Genomic DNA, 23,961 nt, shown 5'->3' on the forward strand with positions numbered 1-23,961 from the left:
TTACCTCTGAAGTAACTTTTCTACAAACTGAAGCTCTGAACAAAGGACCTAATGATCCTATCCAAGCTGTGGATGGATCCTCCAGGGATATCAAGCCAGCAAACTCACCAATATTGCTAAGAATCTGCTATATGGACTTTGATCATCTCTGTTTATATTTAATTGCTTTATCATTTACCAAATCTCTTCTTTTCACTTTTTTCCTTTACAATAAATCTTTAGTTTTAGACACTGAGGCTATGTCTACACTCGCAGCTTCTTGCGCAAGTACAGCTGTTCTTGTGCAAGTATCTGCAGAGCATCCACACTGCCTGCCCGCTCTTGCGCAAGTAAGTTTACAGTATGGCGTGGTAAGAGAGGGCTCCTTGCGCAAGAGCTACGCTCTTTTTTAAACAGGTGTAAGCCCTCTTGCGCAGGAGCTGTTGCGAAGAGGGCAGTGTGGACGCTTAGCAGGGATTTCTTGCACAAGGAAACCCTATGGCTGTGTCAAGACTGCATCCCTTTTCCGTAAAAGGGATGCAAATTAGACACATCGCAATTGCAAATGAAGCGGGGATTTAAATCCCCCCCGCTTCATTTGCATAAATATGGCTGCCGCTTTTTTCCGGCTCGGGGCTTTGCTGGAAAAAAGCGCCAGTCTAGACAGGGATCTTTTGGAAAATAAACCCTTTTCCGAAAGATCCCTTATTATTCTTTAAATAAAAAAAAAAAAAAAAAAAAAAAAAAGGAATAAGATCTTTCGGAAAAGGGTTTATTTTCCGAAAGATCCCCGTCTAGACTGGCGCTTTTTTCCAGCAAAGCCCCAAGCTGGAAAAAAGCGGCAACCATGTTTATGCAAATGAAGCATGGGGATTTAAATCCCCGCTTCATTTGCAATTGCGATGTGTCTAATTTGCATCCCTTTTACGGAAAAGGAATGCAGTCTAGACACAGCCTATGGCTAAAATGGCCCTCAGAGCTTTCTTGCGCAAGAGAGCGTCCACAATGCCATGGGCGCTCTTGCGCAAAAGCACAGCTCGCACATGGCAGTGTGGACGTTTTCTTGCGCAAGACTTCTTGCACAAGAAGCCGCCAGTGTAGACATAGCCTAAGAGATTGGCTGGCTGCATAGTATTTTGAACAAGATCCAACCTAATATTGACATGGCAATGTGCTGGCCCTTGGGGTCAGAATAACATTTTGTATTGTTAGCAGAGTTTTTAAATATTTCTCACTGAACTGAACCCAGGTACTGGTTGGGAGCTAGAGAAATGAAATGAAATATGGGGGCTGTTTCAGAGTTGGATTTTGTTTTGCTTCTTGATACGCAGTGAGGGTATCAGCAGCACAGTTTGTGTGGGGTTGGGAAGTTTAACTTCGGTGTTATCCACCAGTCTTGGGCACCTTTCACAACCTGCCCTGACCTTGGCATTTCCAGTGATGGTCGCCCTGGGCTGATGGCTCTCAAGGATAACAAACCTTTAAAAAAAAAAAAAAAAAAAAAAAAAAAAAAAAACCAACAATGAATCATCCTGCAGCACCTTAGAGACTAACAAAAAATGGAGATAGTATCATGAGCTTTCGTGGGCACAATCCACTTCTTCAGATGAACGAAGCAACGGGTCCAGAGCCCATTTTTGTTAGTCTCTAAGGTGCTGCAGGATGATTTGTTGTTTGTAACCGGAAAAAAAAAAAAGTAACAGACTAACACAGCTACCCCCGAGACAACCTAACTAAATCAGCACACATCAGTGTCTCCAATAACATGGTAGAAGAGTTATAGAGTATGTGTGATCAGTACACAGCAGCCTTTGGTTTTGCCTGGTTTGGTAGACTGGAATCTTCTTGTTCAAGGCACATAGCCTGATGCAACCTCTCTCAAACTAGGGGCTAAGACCTAGGACCAGGGTTCCCTCTGCAGGGTGTGCTACCACACAATTTAGCTGCTTACTGAGCCCCATCCAGTGTCCCATGCTGTGGATAAAGGCGGACCCCTCCACCCCAGGTCTCTGCCAATCTGACCTGGGTAAAAATTCCTTCCCAACCTCAAATATGGTGATCTGGGAAACCCTGGTCATATGAGCAAGATCCAATAGCCAGACATCCACTTGTACAGACCTACAGATGCCAACTTTCTGAACTGTCCAGGGAGCTGCTTAATCCCCAGCTGCCCCAGGACCTGCCACCTCCCATGTTGTTTCGAGGGCCCACCCTCGCTGCACCCCCATCCTCTCTCTTCACATCCAGTTTGGCCCCCTTCCCTGAGTATGCCACATCCTTCCCCATCCACAGGGTCTCCAAAATACCACAAAAGAGCTGATCATAGTATGTGGGAGGAGTGGTGTGGGAGGGAGAGGTGCTGATCACTGTAGCCCACTGTCAGGCACGGGTCTCTTGTGGGGGGAGCGCCTGTGGTGCTCAGCACCCACAGAGTTGACAACTATGCACAGAGCTATGTCTAAAAAACAGAACAGTTTTTGAACTACTGTGTGATGCTGGTATGTTTCTACCACGAAAGGGGAAAACTAAATCTGGCAGTGAGTAGGGACTACAGGACAAACCACTTAGGCTGCAATACAAGACTCAAAAGCATTTGAAATGGCTCACAAATACAGTGCTGAGATTTACCATGGTAGGGCTGTGCAGAAAGCTTCTCCCCTCCTATATTCCTACCACCCACCTGCTAGGAGCACTAGATCAATGCTGGGCATCAGGACTGGCCAGTTGCAGCTTCTCCATGGAATTCTGACATGGTCAGCGCAACATTAGTGCAGATGTCCTATCCAGGCTCCCAACAGCATCAGAGCCAGAAGCACCAGATGATCATAAGGATTTAGAGACGTTACAATTCGTGGCCATCTCTGCTGAAGCAGTGTAGGCATGCATGAAAAAGCCTTGAAAAAGAGTTTGAAAAGGGAAAAGATCTCTGTCCAGATCCAAGGATATGGTCCTGTTATTCAGGGCATATTAGAGATCATCTAACAAAGCGCTGGGCTTTCTGCTACAGATCAGAGATCTCTGACCCAGCTGCTGCCCTATGTGAGGAAGAGGGCAGACTGGTGCACAAGACCCAGGGACTAATGAAGAAATCTTCCAGATATTACTGCGCCAGACTGCAACCAGGTTGGTGCTCCAAGCCTACCTTGATGTGGTGAGCTATTCTGGCCCCTAAGAGATTGAGAACATCTGAAGGACATTCTACTGAGTGAGGATAGTCCAAACCATATAGGAGTGTGGTGACAGCAGGAAAAAAAAAACAAATAGAAATGGAGAAATACTCCAGCCAAGAGACCAAAACACTCTTAGAGTCAATAGCACTGGATCCCGTGAAAATGGAAATAAACCACAACAGTGCATCCTACATTCTGGCCATGGGAGATCATGCCACCAAATTCCTGGTCACCATGCTCCTCAGGGAGATCACATCCAGAGCAACCACAGAACCTTTCCGGTGCTACTTTGTCCAGCCAACAGCTATTCCACCAAGGTGCTTTCAGATGAAGGCATGCCCTTGGACTCAAAGAACTGTTCACTCTATGGCAGCCACAAGCTGAAGAGGAGAGCCTACCACCTACAAACAAGCAAACCAGGGCTGAAGTCTGACAGAAATGCAGCAAGAGACTGGCCTTCCTACCTGCCAGAACTGATTTACATATACAATAATGCAGTGCACTCCACCCCAAAAATGCACCCCCCAATTCCTGGTGGTCAGCAGGCAGGGCCAGCAGCCAACAGACATGACATTGGGCAGCCACCTAGGGAAACCAGGGTCAAAGGGTCCCAGAACTAGCCCAGGAGCATCACCAATGCTTTCAGAAGGCAGCCTGATTGTGGTCACTAACAACCCATTACCGAGATAAGGAAAAATAGAGCTATTACATACATGTCCATGCCAGGCCCCTGGCACAGGGGGATCTCGTCCTACTCAAGCAGCAAGGCACTCCAAATTGGATCCAGCATGGGGCCCCAAGTCATGCATCATCTGTGGGATCCGATACCCTAAAGAACCAGGATTCAAGATGTAAGCAAAGTCTGTGGATGGACTGGACCCTGGACTACCACAACATGCTCAGGCCTTGCCACTTCAAGCATGAGTCACAAAACAATGTGGGGGAAGAGATCAGACAGGGCCAAAGAGAATAAATGGGCTCCTATTTGTGGGTGGATCACACTGAGAGAATCTTCACCAGAAACCCTGGACCTTGTTCCCAGCTTTGAGACAGATCAAGAGAGTGACAGAGTTACGATATCCAGGGCAGAAGCATGTAAGTCTGGCCCTGTGGAAAGGCAAGAGCAGAGCAGGAAGAGGTCAGGGAACGGAGCAATGAGGCAGAGGACTCTGCTGTTCTCAAAGGCCAAAGGGTGGAGGGGAAGGAAGGTGGTCTCTGTACCCAACTACTTTAACAGTAGTGATGATGGCCAAGCCACAGAGCATGCCTACTATCTTGTGACACATATTACGTAGTGGTGGGTGTGGGGCTAAGCAGAAAGTTCCTTCCTTCTGTTCTCCCCCCTTTCTGATGATACTGTGTGCAAACTTGATGGGGATGGCAGGGGTGGGATGCCACTCCAAAAAAAGTATACAGAACTAACTCAGACAGGATTTGAGAAAATGAGCAGACAGGGACAAGCCTGGGAAAAATCCATGGAGGAAACAAAGAAAGCAGCAAGCACAGGAAGCTGAAACCCTCAGCTACAGCAGCTAGGGAGTTGTTTGGAAGAGAGCCAGCGGTTTGCGAAAGGGGATTCTTATAAATGCCTAGCCTCAAGCTGACAGAGCAGCTTACACCACATGACAGGACACCATTCTGAGTTCACATCACATCCCAGCATCAGAATGCACAGACAGGTTATAACAACCCAAGGAGGAGGAGGGGGATTCATTGGTGTAGAGCAGAGATCTTGTGTGTGCAGTCACGCATGGGTGTGGGGGAAGGGAAAATGGGGTGATGTATGCAGTGTCAGAGACAAGGGAGTTTGTATAAACTCTGCTAGAGATCCTCAAATGGGTCTATTCCTAGGATAACCATCAAAACAAAACAATTCTGTGTAAGTGAGGTGGTTGTTCCACAGGTTAACTCTAACTCCCCTCCTCCCCAGAAGGCAGGACCTAAGATTTCTCCCTCTTAACCCTAGAAGATCCCCAACTGAAACCTGACATGCTGTTAATTATCCTCCCAGTTTAATTTCACAATTCCATGGTAATACAGTTTTTCATATAACAAGAATATGACCTGCTTCTCGACTTCCTGGCTGCAGACTTTCTGGGAAATTCAGCATAAAGAGATGCAATCTACTGCAACAGGCATATACAAACAGCTAAGCCCTGTACAAATGCATACTTGTAAACTCTTCACTACATTCATGTTTCAAAGAGAAAATTTGTGAACATGTTTGGCAAAGTGAATGAGAAGCATAGTTAAGTTTGAGCTTATTAGAAGCATTTGAACCACCACAATAGGCTATAGCTATTTATTGAAAATGTTTTATCTGATGATAGTTTCTCTTGCTCTCCTTAGATTTCATCATGGATGTCCAAGTCACTGTTTTTCCTGGCAGCCTTGGTCTCCTCCTACCATCAGGAATGAGAAGGTCACCGTTATGAGCCTCTTTTGATCCCTCCCCTTGAAAGGCACCAATCAGGAGAGGGAAAAAATCAGAGCCGTACGATGCCTTACAATCAGCCACAAGTGCTTCTAGACAAGAGGCCCTAAGGCTTGCTATAAGGGGTGTTCTGTGAAATGCATACACAAAGTAGCCTCATTTACTTACTGCAGATGTAAGTGAGGATGGGGAACACACACACACAGCCACAGCCCTTAGTTAGTTTGGGAATCAGTCTGCTAGGAGAAACTGTAGAGAGCTGCATGTCTCCAGAGCCTTATAGAGTCCCCTTAATATGCATTATGATTAAATTCTGTCCTTTTTCTGACACTACAACTACTACTTATATAACCAGGACACTGAACATTTCCTAGGACAGGGGTGGGAAATCATTTTTGGGGCAAGGAGGCATTTAATTTTTTGAAAAGGTTGCAGGCTACCCTGGAAGGGGTGGAGCTTTTAAATAGCAGGAGTTGAAAGGGCTCCTGCCTCCCCTGCAGCTCCCAGGCATCACATTAGCTGGAAATGGGAGCTGTGAGCCCTTCCAATTCCTGCTATTTAAAGGGCTCACTGCTCCCGTTCTCGCTGGTAGAGCACTGCCTGGGAGCTGGGGACATGCAAGCCCTTTCAACTGCTTCTATTTAAAGGGCTTGCACTTTCCCCATGGCTGCCAGGCAACGCATTGCCTGACAGGTGCGGGGCAGGCAGGAGCCCTTTAAATAGAAGCAGTTGAAAGGGCTCGCACAACTCTGGCTCCCAGGCAGCGTGCTGGGGACTGGGCCTGGAACAACCCCACAAGCCAGATCAAAGCCCTGCACGTGCAAGATTGGCCCACTGAGTGGCTAGGACCTGTATCATCTCTCATCACATGCTCACCCTTCCCCACCATTTTTCCCCCTCAGGTCCATGAACACTACTAATTTCCTCAACCTCCCACAAACTGTCACCTCAGGTGCAAACTCTTAAGTTCCATCTGTACTATACAGTTACAATATCCACACAGCTTCGCACTGTACCCTCCTCTGCACCACTTGTCCCACCCCCCAGCCAAACACTTCTGTTTCAATGCATTTTTCCTCCAGTCAAAGGAAAAGTGTATCTATCCTTTCAACTGCCACATATTGGCCAGCTTTGACCTCCCTTTTGTCTCTTCCCTTCCCTCCCCTCCTCACATTCTAGTTTGTTCCCCTTCCTCCCACTTCTCTCCTCTCCCCTGTTCAGCATTCTTCTGCTGGTTCAGCGCAGTGCTTCCTTCTCACCCCCTCAAACTTCTCTGCCTCAGACACCCACTGCCCTGCTTCAGGTGTGAAAATAAAGCTCTCACATTTTCCTTTCTCTAAAGCAGGGACAGTATTTCTCAGCAGCAATCTGAACTGAGAGTTCTATGCAGCTTGCAACCATGTCCCTCACAACAGAAGTTGGTCCAATAAACGATACTATATCATTTGCCTTGTTTCTCTAATACCCTGAGACCAACATGCATAATAGAGGGAAATGACAGTGCTACACCCTTTCCCACTATCCTGTAGCAGTTTAGTCCAATAGAAAGTTCTGAGTACACAGAAAGGACCACTCTTGAGACTGATCTCTCATCAGGGCTGGTCTGCACCCACTCCCAGCCCTGACAAGTCTAGGTCACTGTCATCAGTGGAATCTGCCAGTGGAGGATAAGCGTGGCAAAATTCTATTCCATCGCGCTTCTTCCCTTTCCCCTGTGATATAACCCCAGTGCCAGGGATTCAAGAGCAGCTGGCATAGGACTCAAGTGTGTCAGCTTTCTGCCAGCATGGAGTTCTTCTGCACCAGGGAAATTCTCTGCTGGCCACCACAAACTCATCTCCTTTTGCCACTGGCTAGGTCTCGTTTGAGAATCTAGTCCAAAGGATGCGAGAAAAAGAATTACAACAGGATTGTGATAGCATGCAAAGCAATCTATGTGGGCTGCCTTTGAAGAGTCTTCGGAAGCTTCAACTGGTCCAGAATGTGTCTAACACCCGTTATACAGAGCACATTATGCTGGTGCTCTGGCAGCTGCACTGGCTTCCGGCATGATTCTGAACACAGTCAAGGTCTTGGTTATGACATTTAAAGCCCCAAATGGGTTGGGACCGGGGTATCTGAAGGACTGTCTCCTCCTATAGGAGCCTGCCTGGGGATTGAGGTCAACTGGGGAGGCTCTGCTGTGTTCCTCCACTTATGGAGATAAGATTAATATCTATGCCAAGCAGGGCCTTCTTAGCTTTTGCTCCCAAGCTATGGAATTCTCTCCCCCAGGACATTCACCTGGTGCCAAAACTGTCATTGTTTCGGCACCGGGCTAAAGTCACCCTTTTTACCCTGTGCTTTTATTGGGAGGGGGGGAGGTGTCCCTCCCCTTGGTATCTTAGTAGGTTTTATGTCCCCCCATTTGGGGTCTCATTATTTTATAATATTACATATTTGTTTAAAATTCTGTAAACCCCTTTGAATATTTTAAATAGAGAGAGGCAGGGTAAAAATATTTTACATCAATAAATAAATACTCTGTATTGATGTTCAAGCCACACACCGTGTTTTGGATGCTGTCCCTTGAGCAAGAGATGGAATGGCATGTTGAACTCTGTCAGGGCTAGAGATATAAAAGGTTAACAGATTAACTGGTAAGCATGCCCCTTACTGGCATGCTTACCTGGGTAACCAGTTAACTAGCAGGGACCCAGCCAGAGCAGCCCCCTGCCTGTGGCATGGGTGCAGCAGGCTCAGCCTGGCCCATCCAGAGCAGCCTCATCCAGCTGCAACCTCCCCTGCCCCCCACTTCTCCAGCCCGGACAAGCCAAGTCTGCTGCACCATGGGTGGGGGATTCCTCCAGGGGCTGGGCCCAACCAGACCAGCCCCCTATCAGTTATCCGGGTAAACATGCTGGTAAGGGACATAATCTGTTAACCTTGCATTTCTCAAACTGTGGGTCCCAACCCCCAGGGGGTCACAAGCAACTTAGGGGGGGGCTCATGGAATCATAAAGTTAAAGAACCCCTGCGTTAACCTTTTACATTCCCTACTTGTTACTATGCAATGTCAGATGACTTCTAGCCTCCACCCAAGACAGGCTTGCATTTCATTGGTGTTATATGTATGTAGTTAATCAAGAATTTTGGAACCTTTTAGAATAAATACTTTAAATCTTTCTTTAAAATGTGTATTATAAAATGTCCAAAAATAAAGTTTACTATTTAAGGATTGAAAGACAGACCCATTTTACAAAATGCAGGGGGAAAAAAGTACTTTACTTTTGCTTTTCAGTATCTAAACTGCTCCCAGAAATCCAACTCCCCCTGAATTTAATGGAAGTTAGGTCAGACGCTTATGTACTTTCTACAGCATCACTATCAAAGATGTTTTGGATAAAGAGTCGAGACATTAAAGAACACTAATTTTAAAATAGTGTTGACATAAGCTCTTTTAAGAACACAAAAATACAAGTTGGACAAATTTAAAATTAAATTTGTTTAGATGTGTTGACTCTTCAAGTTTCCATCCAGATTTACAGGGAAACAGTGTTTTAAAAAAACCACCACACACCACCAATCAAACACCACTCTTAACTACTAACCTCTTTTATTTTATCTAAAAACAAATTACTACAAAGCAGTGAAATTGAGAGATATAGGTATCAAAACATGATCCATTTATCAAACACAGCTCACTAAGGGTGTGTCTAAACTACATGGCTCCGTCGACGGAGCCATGTAGATTAGGCAAGACCCCAAAGGGAAATGAAGTGGCGATTTAAATAATCACCGCTTCATTTAAATCAAAATGGCCACCATGCTGTGCCGATCAGCTGATTGTCGGCACAGCGCGGCAGTCTAGATGGGAATCTGCCGACCCCAGAACCCTTCGTTCACGAGGCATAAAGGCTCTGCCGATGAAGGGTTCTGGGGTCAGCAGATTCCCATCTAGACTGCCGCGCTGTGCCAACAATCAGCTGATCGGCACAGCATGGCAGCCATTTTTATTTAAATGAAGCGGCGATTATTTAAATTGCCACTTCATTTCCCCTTTGCCAAGAAAACTAATCTACATGGCTCCGTTTAGACATACCCTAAGGGTATGCCTACACTGCATGGCTATTTAGGGATACCAAAAGGTATCCCAAAATAGCTACCCCTTGTCTACACAATCCACCCGTTTGTTCGAAATATTTTTCATACTAACAGGTGTGCTATTTTGCCATCCCGGTAAACCTCGAGGGTTAAGGGATGCACGAGGGTTAAGGGATGGCTCGAAATAGCACATTATTTTGAAATGTGGCTCTGTGTAGACATGCCAAATTTCAAAATAGAGTCAAGATAAGATGTGCTATGCAAATTGTGTATCTTATTTTAAATTTAAGGTGCTGTGTAGATGCACTCTAACTTCAACCTTATGACCCTTACTCGTTTACATCTTTGATTCAGAGTTATGGTCTGTGGGGTAAACAGGTCCTAGCCTGAGAGAACCAAGCAAGAGTCATTCTCTCAGATCAAGGCAGAGAAGCAGATGCTATGGTCAAGGCATTAGACTGGGATTACATCTAGTTTCAATTTCACCTTAGACCTCTGTGCTATCTTGCAAAGTCAGTTAATCTCTCTTTGTGCCCATCTGTAAAACACAATACTACTTTCCTAAATAACAGGTGTTATAGGGATACATTTATTAATATATGGAAGGCACTGAGATACCACAGGTTTGGTAACAATACAAGAACTTATAAAAATAGCTACTAACAGCCACATAAACCACATCACTCTGATACAGATGAGGCTGGCTTTGCAGTTTATATCCCAACTTACCAGGGGAGAAACCAAACCATCCTCTCAAGGCCTGCTCCCAGGAACCATGTGTGTAAAAAACAGAATTATCATCATCTCCCCTTTTAGTCTCAATGACAGAAAGCAAGCTGGGACCAGTAGAACTTGTCTTGGACAGTGGTGGATTAAGGACCCAGCCCAGGGGTGGACAAAAGGGCCTCCACAAGCCAGATCTGGCCCGCCAAGCAGGTGGATCCAGCCCATGGAGGCCAATTAGGGCCTGGGGGTGGGGGTAGTGCGCAAAGTTTCCTCTGCCCTGCCAGGAGCACATAGCACTTGGAAGCACCAGGTGCTCCTGACAGGGCTGCAGGAGACTTCATGTGTTCCCCAGCCACCAGGCCAAGAGGAGAAGTTTCCCCCACTCTGTCCCTACCCTGCGAGCAGCACGCGGCACTTAAAAGCACCATGCGCTCCTGACAGGGTGGGAGGAAGCTTTGTGAACTCCCACGCCCCCAGGACAATCAAGGCCTGGGGGCAGAGGAGTGCGCAGTTTCCTCCACCCTATGAGGCGCATGCAACACTTACAAGTGCCACACACTCCCTGACAGGGCAGAAAACTCTGCACTCTCCCCAGCCCCTGATTGGCATGAAGCCTCTTCCCACCCTGGCAGGAGTGCATTGCACTTTTAAGCACCACGCAGGGCAGGGACAGAGCAGAGGACACTTTGCACACTCCTCTGCCCCCAGACCCTGAATGGCCTGGGAGCAGAGGAGCGTGTGGGAAGTCTCCTCCCAGCCAGGGGCATGGGCACCTACGGGGAAGGAGAGGCAGGTGGACAAAGGCGCTCTCCCCTCCTCCAGGCCAATCATGGTCTGGGGGTGGGGAACCTGAAAGTATCCCGGCCCTTTCCCTTTCACACCAGGTCCCGCCCCTTGCAGCCCGGGGCCACTTCAGAAATTTCAAAAAGTGATTGCCCACCTCTGACCCAGCCACTAGGATGGCAGCTGAAGGAAACCAAGGCTATCCTCTCATGCCATCTGTAACATAGTATGTAACATTAATAGACTATGGCTTAGGATAGTACTGTACTGAGGTTTTAGCTGGGTTCTGCAGATGATTATGGTCACATTCTAAACTACGAACTGCAAACTCACTGTCACTAGGGCTTGATTGGATTTAGAGTTGTGACACACACAAAAATGCAGGGGCCTGAGCAGCTGTCTCCTTTGATTACCCGCCCTCAGAGCAATGAATATTGATCATAGGACTCTGTAAAGCACACTGAGCAGCCCACTCAAATAGTATCAGATAGTCCTGTTGTTAAGGCTGAGACTAAGATCTCTTTTCAGGCTCTGCCACACCTATCACAAGGATCACAAATCTTTCTGTGCCTCAGTTCCCCATCTGTAACATTAAGATAATAATACTTGTATACTTCACCAGGGTGATGCAGTGAAAAGCTGGTTAATTTGCTCAGATAGGGACCATAAAATAATAAACAGCTATCACTGGTGACTCAACTGCTCCATTTGATGTCACCTAAGTAGCCATTTGGACTCCTAAAGGTGATCTCCCCACCTCAAAAAAAACACTGAACAAGGTACCCCCTGCTCAGACTGACACGTCAAAGGAGGCGCAAGGACAAGCCCCTGCTAGTCGGATGAGGAGAGAGATGCGGTGACCTGAGCTATGTGCTCTCCCCTCCCCCAGCGGCATGATCTCATTTGACAGGAAGTATCTTGCTGCCCCCTCCTCCACCCGCTCGGGCGCGCCTCTCCCACATGGATCCGGAGAGGGAGACAGAGCGGAGACGTGACACTGACTCAGCCCGCGTCGGGACTTACCCAAGGGCTGCGCCGGGAACACGCTGCTGGGGCTTGTGCACACGCAGAGCTGACACGCTCTCCACGCCGCTGGGCAGCCGCTGATCACGCGTGCTCCCGCTCGCCATTGGCCACCGCCTCACACACCTTTGCAGCGGATTGGCCGCGGCCAGCTCCGGACTCCCCCTGCGCCGAGCTGCTGGAACCGCCAGCTGAATGGGCAGCTGCGAACAAAAGGGGAAAATCAAGGCAGCGGCCAGAGAGCGCCTGGGGTGAAGGCTCTTGTCAACAGCTGCAGCAGCAGCAGCATCAGGGCAGCTCCCAGCCACCGCGCCGCCCCGCAGGACCATGCTGAATTTCGCAGCTCCTCTCTCCCAGCCAGCTGTAAGTGCAGCGCTTCCTAGTCCGGGGGGCTGAATCCCAGCGAGCCCTCCCCGCATCAGCTTCCCCGGGGAGAAGTGGATGCGGGTCGCGAGGCGGGGCACGAGAAGGGGCTCAGCCCGAGGAGGGTGGAGAGATGTTGTGGGGGGGTGATGTCTGTGGCCCAGAGAAGAAGGGGTTCCCTTTGGGGAGGGGCTGCTGGGAATCCTGTGGTCACAGAGGGGATGGCAGAGGAGGCAGCGATCCGGGGCTGAGGTTACTGTACTGGGAGTTTGCGTGGATCTGGCGAGAGAATCGGGGTCTTGGGGAGGTTATTGGGGAGCTTGTGGCGCGCTGCGGAGAGGGATGGCGGGGGGGGGGGAAGCTGGGGGAGGTTATGGGGGAGTCTGATCCGCAAAGAGGGAGGCAATCTGAGGGAGGATTGTTGGGGACCCACTGGTGACCCGGAGACGGGATGGCAGAGACTGAGGCAGTCGGGGGGCGGAGGTTATGGGGGAGCCGCGACAATCTGGGGAAGGGTTATTGGGGACCCTATGGTAACCCGGGCAGAGACTGAGGCACTCGGGGGGGGGGGGGGGCTGGGGGAAGTTATAGGGGAGCCGAGGCAGTCGGGGGAAGGGTGATTGGGGTCTCTGTGGTGGTCCGCAGAGGGATGACAGAGACAGTCTGGGTTTTGAGGAGGTTACTGGGGGGCTGGATGTCGCAGGGCATGATCTGCGGGGGGTGGCGGCGTGGCTAGAGGGAAGCGCCGGGCATTGTGGCGGGGGCACGCGGTGTGCAGGGAGCTGTGGGCGCACGCAGCTAAAGTGGGTGATGGGAGAAGCCCTGTCTGGAGGGAGGGGTGCGCGGGTGCTATGGCGGGAGGGGTGGACACCTGGTTCAGACTGCACTGGGGGCGGGAAGGGGGGCTGCGAGGGAAAGGGGCGGGTGAGGGGGATTCCCTCGGCACGACCCGAGGAAGGCGGTGGGCGAGGGAAGCGGAACGGGGCAGGATGAGGCTGGAGGAAGGCGGTGGGCGAGGCTGCGGGGGCGGGAGCCCAGCAGGGGGTGGGCGAGGCGGCAGCGCGCAGTTCGGCGGACGAGGCAGAGCAGCGTGGCCAGCTCCCGCCTTGCAAAAGCCCCGCCCGGGCACGATGGCCGGGGTCAGGCTCCGGGCAGGGCTCGCTGCTTGTTGGTGACTGTTCTTCTGCAGCCGGGGGGCAAGGAGCGCCCTAGCTCCATTTATTGAGAGCCCCCACCCTGAGCAGCCGAGCCCCACCCTCGGGCTCACGCTGGTGCCCTTGGCGGGAAAGCGGCGGGCGTGGTGGTGCTGAACCTCTCCGCCGGCCCCAGCCCTGTGAGAGGAGGGGTTGGCTCCGCCTGGCTCTCCTGGGAGCCGCGGGGGTGGCCTGAGGTCGCGCCCCTCCCCCGCCCTGCTGCATATGTGTGTCTCTGGCCGGGAAGCAGCATGCGGCTGGCTGTCCGCCTTGCCCAGTGCTGCAGCAGGCGGGCTCCCTTCCTGCCTGGCAGCGAGCCCCGGCTGAGCCCCCGCCCGTCCGGGAGGGAGGGAGGGAGGGAGGCGGACGGGGGAAGGGAGACCGCACGCAGCACAAGTAGGGGAAAGGTCGCTGAGTGGCAGTCCCCAGTTCACCACGTTTGGCGGGCGCCTGGGACCAGACACTGATCACGCTTTGTTCACATGCCTCCGCCCAAACCTCGCCTCGGCCCTCCTCCAGCCAATCGGCTTCTGAGGTGCCTGACCGTGGGGACCAATGGGCGAGAAGCGGGGGTGGCACTGCGCGGTTTGAGCTCACGTAGGGAGAGAGTGAGTCACACAGAGGTTCAGTGAGGTGAGCGTGGCTCAGACCCAGCATCCGGCTGCCAGCGAGGATCTCCCTGCTCCTCTGCTGCCTCCCCTCTGAGCCACAGGCAGTTTTTCTCCCCTTCATTTGCTCAGTGATCATGTCTTGCTATAGGTTAATTCTTTGTAGAACCCAGCGAGGATATCTTTTCCCTAGCTGTGCTAGAGCCCGTTTTTGTTACTGAGGTTTTTTAATAGGACTTCCTCCATCTTCAGAATATTATTGTTCCATATTTTCTTGTACTTAAAACACTCAAAATCTGCAAACCGTAGGCCTTTAAAAAGTTATCTATAAAACCTTACCTGTCCTGCTCCTGCTCCTTAAAGCTTAATCAAACAGCTCCTGGAGTTTGGGCCTTGGAAAAAAACACTTTAAGCACAGCTTTCTGAGAGGAAAATTGTTCAGCTCAGGCACACAAATATCCATCTGTGCATCAGCACTCTAAAAATCAATAGTATCAGCAATGGGTTTCTTCATGGAGAGCCCAAAACACTCCTCACCCACCCTCCACCTACACAAAATAGTGTTTACCTAACTTTTTAATATTCCAATTATATGAGTGTGTGTATATATATATATACACCACACAAAGGAAAATAACAAGAACACCTTCCATATTATCTGGCAAACTTTCTTTATCAGGTATTAAGTCAGTCAGATTTTGTGCCTCAACCTCAATATGGTCCCTTTTCCGTTTATGCAAACAAAAAAAATTAGATTTTACCTTACTTAAAATTCTTGCAGGATGGAATAAAGGAACAGCAAGTATCAGAGGGGTACCTGAGTTAGTCTGTATCTGCAAAAACAACAAGGGGTAAATAACATTTATTGTGAGCACAAGCTTTCATGGTCAAAGACCCACTTTGTCAGATTCATCAGAGTAGAAATTACAGAGTCAGGCATAAATATACTAGCACATGAAAAGAAAGGAGTTACCTTATCAAGTGGAGGGCCAGTATTAACTAGGCTAATTCCGTCAGGGTGGATGTGGCCCACTCCCAACAGTTTAAGAGGTGTGAATACCAAGAGAGAGAAAATTGCTTTTGTAGTGAGCCATTTTTCTTCCCTTGGTACTCACACCTCCTCCTAAGCTAGACCAGGGATACTCGACTTTGGAAGCCCCAGGAGGCCACAGTGATACTCACAGCACATGCTGAGGGCCACAACTTAAGTGTGGTTAAATATATATGCAAATATCTTTCACACAATGCCCCAGCACCTCCTCCCTGGAGGCTAGAAATGCTGATGTCTGTTCTAAGGATCTTCAGGGGGTAGCCAAGTTAGTCTATACAGGATAAACTTTAAAAAAATAATCTGGTAGCACTTTATAGACTAACAAAACATGTAAATGGTATCTTGAGCTTTTGTGAGCCCAGCCCACTTCGTATCGGGTAACTGACTAATCGAATAGTCAATACATTTTTGCATCGACTATTTGATTTAGTTGATAGGGCACCTCCGCCTTTGGAGTATAGCAACAGCCCTAGGGCTATTGCTACACTTCAAAGGTGAAAGCGCCAAAGCCCAGGGTCAGCAAGCAGGGGAGAAGGGGACACATGACTTCCCTGCTGATCCTGGGCTCCACATGGTGCTGCCGCTTTGAAATGCAGTGAGGAGTCCCATGCTGGGCTCCTTGTGGCATTTCAAAGCAGCAGCACTGTGCAGAGTCCGGGATCAGTTGGAGTCCCCAGCTGATTCCGGGCTCCACATGGCGCTGTCGCTTTGAAATGCCATGAGGAGCCTGACACTGGGCTTCCCATGGCATTCAAAGCGGCAGCACTGCATGGAGCAGCTGATCCAGGGTGCTGCTGCTTTGAAGTAGCCTCCTCTTCTCCCCTCCCTTGCAGCCTCTGATAGAGGCTGCAAGGGAGGGAAGGGACTAGTCAACTATCCTGTTGACTCATCCTTCACATCCCTAGTCTGTTCCAGCCAGCCCGTCCGCTTGCATCTTTCAATGCTCACCTCACCTGGGAGACACCTCGCCATTGTGGAGAGTGTTCCTAGTGGAGGCCAAGTTCAAAGGATCCCACCTGCAGGCCGGGGGTTGAGCTTCGCATAAACCCAAACCACACTGCGGGCCACAAACAAACAGACTGCGGGACCATGTGGCCCATAGACCGCCTGTTGAGTAGCCCTGAACTAGGCAATTGTACAGACACAATAGTAATCAGATTTCCTCTTTCATATTAACCTTTTTATGAAGGGTATTTAATATGGGAGGAAATGTAGAGCATCTTTTAAAATATTAAATCCATTCCATAAAGTATATGGTTTTACAGATTGCATTTAATTGTTATAATTGAAACTAGGAACTGTTAATTAACAGGAAGCTGAAAAATACTCATTTTTTTCCTTTTAGGAGGAAAGAATAGAGATGATTACGGAGAAGCAAAATAATAATAAACGTTCCTGGAACAATACCACTGAAAAGAGTGATTTTGAAGCCGTAGAAGCCCTTATGTCTATGAGCTGCAACTGGAAATCAGACTTCAAAAAGTATTCTGAACTGAGACCTATAACACCAGCATCTGATATGTCAGAAGAAACTGATGATAACCTGCTACCTGGTGCAGCTGACTTTCATGCAATACCAGCATTTGTAAGCTTTATTCTATTATTGTGCATGCCATACATTTTTTTAAAATCTCACTAACTGAGAAATAATCATGAGGAATAGTTGTGTCATTGCTTGCATCTCTTTTTCCCTTTTTAGTGCTTGACTCCACCGTACAGCCCTTCTGATTTTGAGATGTCTCAAGTAATTCATCCGTCAGCAGTAGCGTCATCTGCTGTACAATGCAGATCATTCTCTGATATTCCAAAGCCTGTTCCTTCAGCAGCTTTTAAAGAGTCTGGAAAGTCTCCAGCACCAAGACCAATGAAAGCTCAAGCAACAAGTGTTATTCGCCATACAGCTGATGCTCAGCTTTGTAATCACAAAACTTGTCCAGTGAGAGCAACTAGTGTGTCAAAGTATCAGGACAGTACTTCAAGGGAAATAAATGCACAGAGTAGAATTGTAAAACAAAATCCACCTTGTGCAATTGTGTCACCAAACAGAGCAACTTCCATAAGTGACAAAGGGCCAGTTTTAGAAGAAAAAACAACACTAGCTGTCAGTCCATTGTCCCTGATCCAGACTTCATCCAGTAAACATGATCCCGTTCCTGGATCTGTACAACAATCATCAATGATAGTATCTTCACCTTCTGTACAAGCACCTTCTGTACAAGCGAGTGGTGTTTCACCTGTGCCAGTAATTTGCCAGATGGTTCCTCTGCCTACTAATAACTCTGTTATGACAGCAGTAGTGCCCAACTCTTCTTCTAGCCAACAGTCAACCCTTTGCCAGCCTATGGTGTTCATGGGAACTCAAGTTCCTAAAGGTGCTGTTATGTTTGTTGTGCCCCAGCCAGTTGTGCAGAACACAAAGGCTCCCACCATTAGTCCAAATGGCACTAGACTCTCTCCTATTGCTCCTGCTCCAGGTTTTACACCTTCTGTAGCCAAAATCACTCCATCAATTGACTCATCAAGAATAAGAAGTCATATTTGCAACTATCCAGGATGTGGAAAGACTTATTTCAAGAGCTCCCATTTGAAGGCCCATGTGAGAACACATACAGGTAGGTCATTAATCAGTGAATAGTAGGAATGCCAAAGAAAGACTTTCATGTATATTTATGATAATGTTGATCGATGTTCTAGTGTGTTCTGATATTGTTCATGTTTTGCTGCTTTCCAGAGGTGAAAGACTAGTTAACTAATCATTTCTACAGCTGGCTTCGGTAATGGTGATGTGTCTAGTTACCCCAATCAAAGCTATTTTAACATTGTACAGCTATATTTTTTTCTTTTTTTGTCTTCACTGAACACTGTCTGGTATCGTGGAAAACATTGTGGGGCAGTCTCAGAGTGCCATTGCTTGCTTTTGCCAGCATGGCTATTACATGGCATAATCTTTGGTAGGATGCTTCAAAAAGGACAGATGACTTGCCTTCTTGCCTTCAATGTTAACACCCCAAAGAATTGTTCATTCAGGTTTCTGGCAGTTCTTAAGATTCACTACTAGATTTTTTTTTTATCACACTAGGAAAGGATAGAGAGCTACGTATGTTTACACAGTACATTTCAGTCTTGTCATGCAACATCCTTCCTGCTTATAGTATACATTGCATTTCAGCAGCGGATGCTAATCATGCAAAGCTGTCATGGTTTTAAGCACAAGCTGTATTCTGCTTTCCAGTGATGAAAGGCTAGTGCATTGATCCTGTTTACAGCTGGCTACCTGGTGATGGTGATCCTTGGAGTTAGCACAGTCAAAACCATCTTAATATTGTACATCTCTGCTTTTGTTTCCTTTGTCTTGGCTGACATAGTAGAAATTGGTTCTAAAAATGTTGGACAAATATTACCAGTCAAAAGCAAAATTGTTGCTAAATAAATGTTCATATCTCTATTTTGTTTTAGGAGAAAAGCCCTTTAGCTGTAGTTGGAAAGGCTGTGACAGGAGATTTGCACGGTCTGATGAACTGTCACGGCATCGCAGGACACATACTGGTGAGAAGAAATTTGCTTGCCCAATGTGTGATCGGCGGTTCATGAGGAGTGACCATTTAACAAAGCATGCACGGCGGCATTTGTCAGCTAAGAAGCTACCAAACTGGCAAATGGAAGTAAGCAAGCTAAACGACATTGGTGTGCCACCTGCATCCATACCTACACAGTGAAAGAACTCCTGAATTTACCAGAACTAACTTGTTATTATGGTATACCACCAGGGATGTATAAAAGCTTCTACTTCAGGTCTGTAGTTCTTCAGTGCCATCTGTTGATGGCATTACAGCAGAGAGGCAAAGGTAGTCTGTGCTTGGTCACAGGAATGCTACTGAGAGAACCAGTGACTAACAATGGAATGTCAGGTTTCTTTTCAACGTGGTGAAAAGAAAAGAGGTTGAAGGTTGGAGAACAGAGCAGCACAGGTAGTGAAGGGTTTTGAATTTATGCAGATTATTTGTCATTTATGCAGATTATAAATCATGCAGAGCTGCTGGCTGATGTTAATTCTTGAAACCATCTGAAATTACAGTTTTCAAAGATGTAATGAGTTTTCAGTAGAGCACAAACTAGAGACAAATATCAGTGTATGGTACAGATGTATAGATCAGGAATGCATCTGAACTAGATAGTATAAAAACGATTATCCTATTGCTATCACCTTTCCTTGATAGGATTTTTTTTTCTGTTCACACTGTGGCCCAATCTTGGGCATTGAGGCTCAACAACTATTGATACATTAAATACTGTATCAAGTATGTCACTCATGCCAGTTTTACATTACTGTCCAAATATGGAATAGATTGCGTGCTGACATGTGGCCAAAGAGAGCCAAAAGTACCTGAATCCTGAATAATTTATTATAATAGAGAGTGCTAGTACTATTTTTGCTATTCCTTTTGAAAGCTCATGATGATTATAATTGGTTATATTTAATTATCTTATGATGCCTTTGCTTTCAAATTACTTATGGATTCCTTTATACCTTTCAAAACTCCATACTACTGCATTTTTCATAAACACAGACAGTATGTTTTAAAATGTAACCATAAGAATAAACATGAGTTTATTAAAAAGGAAAGAACAAGAATGTTATGCTAGGTTACTTAATGTAGAGGTCACTTTTGAAGATAATTTCTATTAAAGATAAATGGTCTTGATGTAATGAGGGTATAATCTATACTGTATTCATTTAGAAAGTTAGGAGTTATTTATAAAGTGAAATAAGGCAGTAAAAGCACCAGTCTGGAATTAATACTGTAGATTTTGTGACATAATGCATCAGCGTTCACTAACTATATTTCCATTGTATCTCATTATGCTGAGTACATAAATATAGACAACAGTTGGATAATAGTGTGCTAGATACTACTCTTTTGTGACTACTTTAAAATTTTGCACAGTACTTTTTATGTTGTACTTTATACCTTTGTTTACAATAAATAACAGTTTTAATACAGATCTGTGTGATCCATGTTGATTGGGTTTATTTGCTTACAAAACATTAAAAGCCAGTGCAACAAATGCATCAGCATTAATCTTGATAAGTGATAAATTCAGTATTGTTGCCCTCTTATTTGTAAACCTTGTAAAACTCACTTGAATTGACTATACAGTTAAGCATGCTATTACTTCTATAAGCTTTCTTTTGTGCCCTCTTTTTCCAGTGCACTCTTACTCCATACTAACTGTCTCTATAAGGAGTTATACCAATATAACTGCAGCATTAAAACTGCATTTCTGTTAATACATTTCCCAATGTAGACCAGCCCTGAGGACATTAACCAAAATCTGGCTCTCATAAATCAGGTTCAGAGACCTGGATGCACAAAAGGAGATAGGTACCTAGTTTTGGTTTCAGATACTAAAGTCTAGGGATGTTAACGGGTAACTGGTAAATATCCTTACCAGGTGATGCTTACTGGTTGACCAATGACTCAGCTGGGCTGGAGCAGTCCAAGGCGGGTGGGGGGCTGTTCCAGCCCGGCTGTGCACATCATACTGCATAAACACTGAGACAATATGCCTGCCGCACTGTGGGCAGACTCAGCCTGGCAGAGGCTGCTCCAGCCCAGCTGTGCCACTCCACAGCCCCCACCTGCGGTATCATGGTTAGCTGGTTAAACAGAATGTTTAGCATTTGATTTAACCAGTTAACTTTTTAACCAGGATTTTACATCTCTATTAAAGATATCCAGCTACACTAATTAATAACAGTGATAACTACAAACTCTCTGTACTACCAAAAACAACTACAACACTAAGCTTATACAACAAAGAAAATCAAATCATACATACCAACTTACACAGCACACGGAACATTTCAAAGATATCAGTTCGGTTGCGAAGGCCTTGATTACGCCCGAGAGTCGGGGGAGGTGGCTGGTAGGTTGATCAGGCCGGCAGCGCTTTGGAGTATACGGGAAGGCACACGCACGGTGGTACGTGTGTTGCGAAGACCTCCTCGAGGGAACTGTACGATGGGTATTTATCCCCAAATCTGCACATCGCTTTCCCGTGCTTGCATATTACCATATTGCCCAATGGTCACCAAGTGGGAGGTCTGTGTCCCAGGGGTTGGGCCGAAACTGTGCAGGTTTCATGCGACCAGGTAAGCCCCTCAGTTCTCACACCAAGGTGACGGGTGGGAGAGTCTGAGGCTATTTTCCCGTTTTCACACCCTCCCTTTTTCTAAAGGCAATGGTATGCAGGAAGGGTGCGGCCGGTTTCTCCCAAGGAGTACTGCAGCCCACTATAGCAAAAGCGGCCTGGCCAAACTTTTTACTGGGGGGGGCAGTTTTTTCTCTAACACCTACATTATCCTTAACCTCCACTCCATCATCAGTGATTAGCGGTCCCACTTCTTTTTTGTTTTTTTCCTATTTATATGGCTATAAAACCTTTTACTATTGGTTTTAATTCCCTTTGCAAGGTCCAACTCTACCTGACTTTTAGCCTTTCTCACTTTGTCCCTACATGCTCTAACCTCAATAAGGTAGCTTTTTTTTGCTGGTCCTTCTCATCTTCCACTCATTATATGCTTTCTGCTTTTTCTTAATCACCTCTCTGAGATGCTTGCTCATCCAGCTTGGTCTAAAACACCTGCCTATAAAATCTTGACATTCCTTTTGAAAATCTTGTACTTGGGCAGATTTACAAAACTTTATTAAATAGATTAAGCACTCTCTCAGCAATTTATTCAATTCATCCTTTTATTTTACCAGGCTCACCATAGCAAGAACAAAATATAATGATACAACATGTAATGAAATAAATGGCTTTGTATATATCCTGTTCATGCCAATCAGACATATTACAAATGCACAGCAATTAGATACTTTAACTGGTACCTTCTTGGCTGCCTGGTTGTTCCTGGGGCCAGGGCCAGTGCTACATGGCTGCCTGGCTGCTCCAGGGGCCAGAGTGGAGCCAGGGCCACCTGGCTGTCTCTGGGTGCTGGTGTTGCATGGGTGTCCAGCTGCTCCAGGGGTCAGAGTGGAGTTAGGTCCATGCAGCTGCTCCGGTGGCTGAGAGAACCTGCTTCCATACAGAAATAAAACCCATTCTGAAGCCACATCACTTCCTATCTCCAACCAACCCACACTGGAATCCATATAGACTATCATAAATCAACTATATATCATATTCAATAGGGACCCCATTCTGAATGGCCTTTCCTGAATCCCATGTCTTCTGGCCTTCAAACAACCCCACTTCCCGCTGCCTCTCCAAGATCATTATCTAAAGTAAATGCCCCATAGACTTAGTAGACCAAAACACCCTAAGTCAGAGGCACCCGACTCTGCCAGAACAATAGCTAGAAAACTTGCTGACTTCTCTCCACTGCTACAATGATCAATATCCCCCACAATACACCTTTCAAGAGGAATGTGCAGCCACACTGATATTACATGTTTTGTACCTTATCCAGTGCACAAAATGCCCCATAGCAAATCTGTGAGTAAAACAAACAGTCACTATGCTCTCGAATGAACTCTACAGGAAATTGATAAAAGACAAAAACTGTGTTGTTTCAGGCCAATTCCACAAGCCAAATACACAGGGAAGGGTTGGAACTTAACTTCATTTACAAGTTTGATTCCTATCAGAGAGGAATGAACAGATATTGGCTGGCTTGTACACTACCTTCCACATCCTAATGACTTAACCCTATACACTCTTAATGGTGTGCTTAGGAAGTCTCCAGGAATAAACTTATTCCAGTAATAATCTAGATCTAACTCCAAAATGACAATATACATCTAATTGATTAAATTAGAATTAACACGCCTTTACTTAACAACCCAAAGAAACAGGGTTTAACAGACTAAAATTGAATAAAATCAATTAAAATACACAGACATAAATGAAACTTATCTAACTGGCATTTACATTGCCACCATTTATCCCACCCCAAAATGTGCACTCCTCTGGGTCTCAGAGTCCCAGATGCTTGCGTGGGCACACCTGAAGATCAGCAACTGGAGTGGAGACAGCACTGCGCAGGTTATGTGTGTGTCAGTTAGTCCAGGCAGAAACAACTGCAAAATCGCTCTGCCACTGGAGTTGGCCCCACAGCTCTGGTTCACTGGGCAGATCACTCTGGCTCTCTTTGGACCTAGTTAGTCTGTCTTCTGCACTCGGTTCCAGGCAGCATTTTTGCATACAGCCACAGTTACTCACATTACCTCCTATGCAGGTTTATGCAGGCCCTTCTCAGCCACAGGCACAGCCAAAGTCTCTCCCTTCCAGGAACAATCCCCAACAACCCCTGAAGCAGCCAGCTAGATCAAGGCCCCAGCAGGTTCTAGCTTACAGCAGCAACTCCTCGACTGGAAAAGGCTCCACACCAGTTGCTGAGTACATTTCCCAGAGCTGAAAGAGAGCTCTGTGTAAACTCAAAAGCTTGTTTCTCTCTCTGGTAGAAGTAGATCCAATAAAAGATATTACCTCACCCGACTTGTCTCTCAAATATCATGGGGCTGACATGGCTACATGCATACAG

The 23,961-nt window shown here is 46.8% G+C and overlaps 1 protein-coding gene across 1 annotated transcript; it reads left to right on the top strand.

Moving 5' to 3' along the window:
* The first annotated feature begins 12,420 nt into the window (after nucleotides 1-12,420).
* On the top strand, nucleotides 12,421-20,415 carry KLF10 (KLF transcription factor 10). Its single transcript, XM_006122403.3, has 4 exons — nucleotides 12,421-12,561; nucleotides 16,759-16,998; nucleotides 17,113-18,025; nucleotides 18,870-20,415. Exons 1-4 carry the CDS (start codon nucleotides 12,526-12,528, stop codon nucleotides 19,127-19,129), a joined length of 1,449 nt encoding a protein of 482 aa, XP_006122465.2. The 5' UTR covers nucleotides 12,421-12,525; the 3' UTR covers nucleotides 19,130-20,415.
* The last annotated feature ends 3,546 nt before the right edge of the window (nucleotides 20,416-23,961 follow it).

The sequence above is a fragment of the Pelodiscus sinensis genome, chromosome 2, assembly GCF_049634645.1.
Source record: "Pelodiscus sinensis isolate JC-2024 chromosome 2, ASM4963464v1, whole genome shotgun sequence".
NCBI classification, from domain to species: Eukaryota; Metazoa; Chordata; order Testudines; family Trionychidae; genus Pelodiscus; species Pelodiscus sinensis.

What these genes read in the sequence shown, in the direction of transcription:
- KLF10 (XM_006122403.3), top strand. Translation starts at nt 12,526, where the DNA reads ATGCTGAATTTCGCAGCTCCTCTCTCCCAGCCAGCT. An exon ending in CTCCTCTCTCCCAGCCAGCT is followed by an intron (nt 12,562 to 16,758) that starts GTAAGTGCAGCG and finishes TTTTCCTTTTAG; the next exon opens with GAGGAAAGAATAGAGATGAT. An exon ending in TTCATGCAATACCAGCATTT is followed by an intron (nt 16,999 to 17,112) that starts GTAAGCTTTATT and finishes TTCCCTTTTTAG; the next exon opens with TGCTTGACTCCACCGTACAG.